This window comes from Leptonychotes weddellii, unplaced genomic scaffold (assembly GCF_054177405.1).
Source record: "Leptonychotes weddellii isolate Sample4059 unplaced genomic scaffold, ASM5417740v2 HiC_scaffold_10773, whole genome shotgun sequence".
NCBI lineage: Eukaryota > Metazoa > Chordata > Mammalia > Carnivora > Phocidae > Leptonychotes > Leptonychotes weddellii.
The window spans coordinates 1-7,226 of NW_027684826.1; the positions used below are offsets into that span (position 1 = coordinate 1).

Here is a 7,226-nt window from a genome sequence, read left to right on the forward strand (position 1 = left end):
ACACCCAGGGGGGCTGTCACTTTCCTGAGGTGGGGTGCCAGTGAACTTTGTCCCTCCTCCACACTCAGAGAGCTCACACCTGCAGTTTGGCCACGGCTCCTTCGCCCCATCCTCCCAGAGTATCCTTAGCTGACCCATTTGGGCGCAGTTGGCCCGTGCCTCTGCCTAGGGTTAGGTCTGACGTATACCGCCTCCTGGATCTTCAGCTGTCTCCATACTTGTCTTTCCTCCCATTGCTGCCACCCCCCCCCCCCATTTAAAAGCATATCGCTTTTCCCTGCATTATTCCTACATGGTTACAAATTCTGCCCTTCACTCTGGGTCCTAAAATGGGATTACTTCAGGGAGAATATGCCTGAGTGGGACAATCTCACTTTTTTTCAGCAACTGTTGACCACTGAGGAAGTGGCCACATGGCCCACCCTGGAGGATGGGGGTGTTGGGACCCTGCTCAGAGGCACCTTTGTAGGAGAGTCAGGCAGGGGAATTATGGGAACATGCTTTCCTGGGGTCAGGACAGACGGGAGTCTGGGTCTGCTAAAGACCGTCCTCTGTGTTCGTGACTGTTTGCCTGAGAAGTCTCAATGGTCCACAGAGTGTAGCTTCAGGCTTGACAGACTCCCAGGTTCTCCTTTGCAAGAAGAGTAGTGATGTCTTTGGGGCCAAATCGGTTTCTGTCTGTCCCTACATGATAACAACCTTTTGTGCCCCATGTGTCTAGACCCTGATCTCCTTGTTCTGCGTATCTGGAAATAGGTACTTTTCTGCACTCCAGCCCCGCATTTTTCAGTCTCCCAGAGGCCTTCGCCACCTGCCCAGAGCTCCTTCCCAGCTCCACATCAGCACTGGCCCCCATGGCTTCCCTTCTGCTCCTCCCACAGTCCCGTTCCTTCATCCCTCTCTACTCTGGTCTTCGCTCGGAACCTGCTTTCATCTCAGATCTTTTCTTCTGTTGTTGACTCGTTCCTCCCTGACTTAATCTCCACTCTGCTCAAATCGTGCCCTGCTAGTCCAGACACTCCTAGTCCTCTCTTCCTTTGCAGTCTCCCACTTTCTTCCTCAAATGTTGTAAAACTATTTTGCTGGCATAGTTCAGCTGTGTGCTTCTAGTATATGGGTTTAATTTTATTTCCTGTATATGTCATTGATATTTGAAATCTATCCTTTTTGTTTCAGATGATGTGATCGGAATTGGGAAAGGGGAACTGATTCAAAAGCAGGAGTTAACTATAGATATGGAGTCTCCAAAAAAGTCATCTGGCCAAATGAATGGAAAGGTCCCTGAATGTGGAGAGACCCAAGAACAGGAAGGATGGACAAAAAGATATCAGAGAAACACTTCAACTGAGAAAAGATACAAGTGTGATGAATGTGGGAGAAGATTCACTCAAAACTCAAGCCTCATTAGACATAAAAGAATCCACACTGGAGAAAGACCCTATTCATGTAATGTGTGCGGCAAAACTTTCATCCAGAGCTCACAACTTACTGACCATCAGAGAATACATAACCGGTTAAAACCCTATCAGTGTGATGAGTGTGGAAAAGCCTTTTATTACAGTTCACACCTTGTTCAGCATCAGAGGATCCACACTGGAGAAAAACCTTTCCAATGCAATGAGTGTGGGAAAGCTTTTCACTACAGCTCAGGCCTTGTTCGACACCAGAGGACCCACACAGGAGAGAAGCCATACCAGTGCAGAGACTGTGGGAAGGCTTTCTGTCTGAGCTCACATCTGATTCAGCATCAGAGAGTCCACACTGGGGAGAAGCCGTACCACTGCAGCGAGTGTGGGAAAAGCTTCAGCCAGAGCTCAGGCCTCTTCCATCACCAGAGAATCCACAGTGGGGAGAAACCCTATGAGTGTGATGAGTGTGGGAAGGCCTTCAGCCACAGCTCAGCCCTGGTGGGACACCAGCGCATCCACAGTGGAGAGAGGCCTTATGAGTGTGACGTATGCGGGAAAGCTTTCAGTTACAGCTCACATCTTCTGGGACACCGAAGAATCCACACTGGAGAGAAGCCCTATGAGTGTGACGTATGTGGGAAAGCTTTCCGGCGGAGCTCACACCTCATTGTACATCAGCGGATCCACACTGGAGAGAAGCCCTGGTGATTGTCGGCGCTCATTCCTGCAGAACGCCAGAAAAGCACAGCTAGCAGGGGACGCCCCCATGACAGCGACATGGGGAATTCTGTGATCACCACTGCAGTTTGCGCAGTCATTTGAGAATACTTCCGGAGCTGAGACAGGTGATCCCGACAGCTTACCAAACAAGCACGTCCTTCCACATTCTCAGACTTCGTCTCTGAAGCCAGGGCTTAGGAAACCTCAGTGATCCGTGAGATATGTACTTGGGGGTTGTAGAGACAGCTGCTGTCCCCTCCCTCCTTCTCCCCACTGTTTTCTTTGGAGTTAGGATAATGGTCTTGTCTGAAGTGTGAATTTAGAGTTAACACCTCATCTACATAAAAAAAAAAAAAATCCTGCATTTTAGGTTAACTTGATAAGAGACATCAGCCTATCAATTATCTACATGAAAACTTTGTGAATACAAAAACCACTCTGTAATCTGGGATGAATGATTTGTGCAGATAGGAAAGGTCAGCAGGAGGATGGATCATGCACATTCCAGTGACCCTTCACATCTTCCACCAGAGATGGCAAACGGGCCAGTGGGCTGTATTTGGCCTGCACATGTATTTTTCCCAAATGCTATTTTCTTCAATAATATATAAAATTTTTCAAATTTTTAAAGCTATTTTTTTAAGGTTTATTTATTTGGAGAGGGAGAGTTCCAAGCAGACTGCACTGAGCACGGAGCCCAACGCAGAGCTCGATCTCATGACCCTGAGATCATGACCTGAGCCAAAATCAAGAATCAGACGCCCAACTGACTGCACTACCCAGGTGCCCCAGTGAGTAGATTTTTTTAAAACATTTTGTTTATTTCTTTAGAGAGAGCATGAGCAGGAGGAGGGGCAGAGGGAGAGAGAGAATCCTCAAGCAGATTCCCTGCTGAGCTCAGAGCCTGAAACAGGGCTCGATATCACCACCCTGAGATCATGACCTGAGCCAAAATCAAGAATCAGATGCCCGACTGACTGTGCCACCCAGGTGCCCCAATTTTTTAAAAATCTGTCGATTTCACATAAAATATGACTTTCTGGATTCTCTTAAAAAATGCATGCTGTGGCAACACTAGATGGCATATTCCCACAAGGCAAGAGTTGACTGGAACAGATTATCACTACTGTGTGTTTAGACGCAGTCCACTGCCACACAGCTTCCTGGGGTCTCCCTGTGCTCCCTGCTCCTCCACCTGGGGGAGCCCTGTCCTGCCCTAAGGGCTTCTCAGGGGCTTGTGGGTTCCAGGCCAGCTTGCCACCAAGAGCTCCGTCCCCCAATAAGATTTTCTCTGAAGAAAAGGGCTTTCTGCTAACAACAGCTTGAAGATTTAGATTAAAAAATAAGTTTAAAAGTGTGTGCTTGTGCACCTGAAGGTAGAGGAAAGCCACTTTAAAATCTTCCTTAGATAGAATGTATAGGTAATTATTGAAAGTCACCTGCAGCAGCTCCAAGTGAAACCCGTGGAGACTAGTCCTTTGGGTGAGATGAGAGCACAACACACGTGATGGGGCTCGACCCTCACGTCAGAGTGAGAAGGCCTGGGGCTGAAAGCGGAGGTGCAGCTCAGAAAGAGAAGCTTGGAGATCTGAAGCATTCAGTGACAGGAGCAGCTGTGGGAAGGCTGTGGGATGAGGCCCAAACGGGAGACTGGGGAGAGGTGAGAAGAAAAAGCTATGAATATGGGAAGGTCTGGGATAAACGGAGGGAAGGAGAAAGGCCAGAGACGCCAGGAAAACAAACTGCAAACAGGAAGCCAAAGCAAAGGTAGTGAAAACATGAGGTGAGAAAGCATGATTTAAAGAAATGTCAGTGGAGGGACGCCTGGTGGCTCAGACAGTTAAGTTCAAGGCATGATCGGGGTCCTGGGATTGGGCTCCACGTCGGGCTCTCTGCTGAGCAGGGAGTCTGCTTCTCTCTCTCTCCCTCTGTGCTCTGTCTCTTGCTCTCTTGCTTTCTCTCAAGCTAATAAAGCAAATAAAATATTTTTTAAAAAATGAAAGAAATGTGGAGGTTGAGAGGCTGGAGGTGGGAGCACTGAGTATGAATCCACCCTTCATTTCTATGCCATGTAGGACAAATGCCTAATATGAAAGGCCCTCACCCAAATCTGAGTTCACTACTGTTTCTTTGTATCACTCAGGACCCTGGCCCTGCATGGGTCTCTGAGTGTTGGGACACAGGACACTTCTCCTTAGGTATAGAAAAAGACTGTTCAACCCTGCTCAGCCTGGACTCTGCCTTCTTAACAAAACCAGCCAAGCAGGAGGATTCTCCCCCAGGAGCAAGAATACATTTCTGGTGGGGCCCCTGGGTGGCACAGTGGGTCAAGCATCTGACTCTTGATTTTGGCTCAGGTCATGATCTCAGGGTCATGAAATTGAGCCAAGCCCCGAGTCAGTTAGGTGCTGGGTGTGGAGCCTGCTTAATATCCTCTCTCTCCCTCTGCCCCCACCCCACCACCCTGGCTGGTGCATGCGCCTGCGCTCTCCCCATTCTCTAAATAAATAAATAAATAAATTTTTTTTTTTTAAAGAATTCATGCTTGGCCTCTCTGGGAAGCATGTAATTTACCCATTCCTCCTAAAGAGGAAAAAGTGTGTTGTGAGATAGAAATACCCATTATAAATTAATTAAGTGATGTAGCAAAAGGAAAAGTCCTTTGCAAACTCTGACATCATGGCTGCCATTTGTTGAACATCAGTTGTGTCCAGCATCGAGCCTGATGTATCTGATGTCAACGTTCCAACTCTTCTGTAAGGTACTATTTATTATCGCAAACAATGTGTAGATGTAATTTATTCTTATGAAAGGCTTATAATAAAATGAAAAGTTTTTAATACATTTAAATGTTAAACAGCCTATAAAAGTATTTTTAGAATATAATAACTAAAACAGACGAAATATTAAAAGTTGGAAGTAATAAAATGTCAACAGTGTATTTAGGTAATGAAAAGGGAGTGAGTCTCACCTTTTCTTTCTATTTCTCTGTATATTCCAAATGGAAAAGTTAGAATTCATCATACACATGTAGTAAACACTTTTTAAAAATTAAAATACTACAGAATTGAGCTTTTCTGGAGATGATTCTTTGATAGCCTTTTCAATTACTTCCTTAGGACTGGTTTATTTAGAGTTTTCTACCTTTTTTAAAAAATATTTTATTTTTAAGTAATCTCTACACCCAACATGGGGCTCGAACTCACAACCCCAAGATCAAGAACTGGACTCTTCACCAACTGAGCCAGCCAGGTGCCCCATAGATTTTGCTACTTCTTGAATGAATTTTGGAACTAAGGGTTCTTTCCCAGAAAATCACCAATTTTGTTGAGATTTTCTAAAATTTTGGTAGCATACTTACTTCTTCATCCGCTATGTGACATTTACAATTCTTAAATATTTTCTTTCAATTGGATTTACTGTAGGTTTGTGGGATTTTTTGTGTTTTGTTTTTTGTTTTTTTAGTTTAGATACCATTAGTTTATTATAAAAGAGAGACATGAAAATTATTTACATGATGAAAGATTTCACTTCACTGGAATGAGCAGCTTCACTTCATACCATTTTAATAATGATTCCAGTCCACATACTTTCCAATGTGACCATCTCTAAATAAGAAATAATCCTTGTCATCTAGAACTACTTTGGTACCTCCATATTCTGGGAAAAGAACTTCATCTCCAACTTTCACAATAACTGGTTGAATCTCTCCACCCTTTCCTTTAGAGCCCCATCCAACAGCTACTACTGTTGCTTGCAACACTTTTCCTTGAGATTTTTCTGGAGCCATAATACCTCCTTTGGTTAGTTTCAGCTGCACTCCTTTCAACTAAAACTCCATCGAAGAGGGGAAGAAACTTTTAAAAAATGCTTGCCTTGCCATGACTCCAGCCGCCCCAGTTCTTACAGGTTTGTGGTTTTTAATAGGCTTGTTTAAAAATGTTTCATTCTTGGATCTATTAATGTCACTTTTTCTTTGTTCTAATTCATTTACTTCTGGTTTATCCTTCTTTCTTTTTTTTTTTTTTTTAAGATTTTATTTATTTATTTGAGAGAGAGAGAGAATGAGAGACAGAGAGCACAAGACGGAGGAGGGTCAGAGGGAGAAGCAGACTCCCCGCCGAGCAGGGAGCCCGATGTGGGACTCGATCCCGGGACTCCAGGATCATGACCTGAGCCGAAGGCAGTCGCTTAACCAACTGAGCCACCCAGGCGCCCTATCCTTATTTCTTTTCTAACCTTTCCCTTGGGGATTTCCTTCTCATCCTTTTTCTAATTTCTTGAATGCTTAGTTCATTCATTTTCTCTTTTTAAATTTTATTTTTTAAGATTTTACTTATTTATTAGAGCACAAGCAGGAGGAGAGGCAGGGGGAGCTAGAAAGGGAGAAGCAGACCCCTGCTGAGCAGGGAGCCTGACGTGGGGATCCCAGGACTCTGGGATCATGACCTGGGCCAAAGGCATTTAACTGACTAAGCCACCCAGGTGCCCCTCATTTTGTCTTTTTAAATAATGAAAGCAAGTGAGAATATACATCCATTGAATGAATGCTGTTATTTTTAAATAGTCCACTAGTGTTTTTGTGGGTGGTTTTTTGTTTTTAGTAGCTTTGGGAGATCTAAATAGAGAAGAAGAGGGCCCTGGGTGTCATACACTGGACTGCCTGCTTATGCCTCAGTCATGAAGGCAGAGAGGCTCTATCCAGGTAGAGGAAGGACGTAACCAAGCCAAGGACCAGGGTTTTACCAGGAAGCCTCATTCTGACTGATGTTCAACCGCTCACATTTCCACAGCCAGGTGCTCCAAGGCTCTGGCAAGCTGATTGTGTGAAGTTGATGGCAGCCTGAAGCTGGGGGCATACCTGAAGAGTATTCTGGACTCCTTAAGAAGTTCAGGACCTACCTAGAGCAATCTACACATTCAATGCAATCCCCATCAAAATACCATCCACTTTTTTCAAAGAAATGGAACAAATCATCCTAAAATTTGTATGGAACCAGAAAAGACCCCGCATAGCCAGAGGAATGTTGAAAAAGAAAAGCAAAGCCGGCGGCATCACAATTCCGGACTTCAAGCTCTATTACAAAGCTGTCATCA

The 7,226-nt window shown here is 44.8% G+C and overlaps 1 protein-coding gene and 1 pseudogene across 1 annotated transcript; one reads left to right on the top strand and one right to left on the bottom strand.

The window, feature by feature from the left end:
* Window positions 1-1,141: 1,141 nt before the first annotated feature.
* Window positions 1,142-2,759, top strand: LOC145715810 (uncharacterized). Its single transcript, XM_081809538.1, has one exon. It carries the CDS (start codon window positions 1,236-1,238, stop codon window positions 2,115-2,117), a length of 882 nt encoding a protein of 293 aa, XP_081665664.1. The 5' UTR covers window positions 1,142-1,235; the 3' UTR covers window positions 2,118-2,759.
* Window positions 2,760-5,476: 2,717 nt separating this feature from the next.
* Window positions 5,477-6,031, bottom strand: LOC102742791 (10 kDa heat shock protein, mitochondrial pseudogene; annotated as a pseudogene).
* Between the last annotated feature and the right edge of the window lie 1,195 nt (window positions 6,032-7,226).

Coding starts and splice junctions, on each gene's coding strand:
- LOC145715810 (XM_081809538.1), top strand. CDS start 1,236: ATGGAGTCTCCAAAAAAGTCATCTGGCCAAATGAATGGAAAGGTCCCT.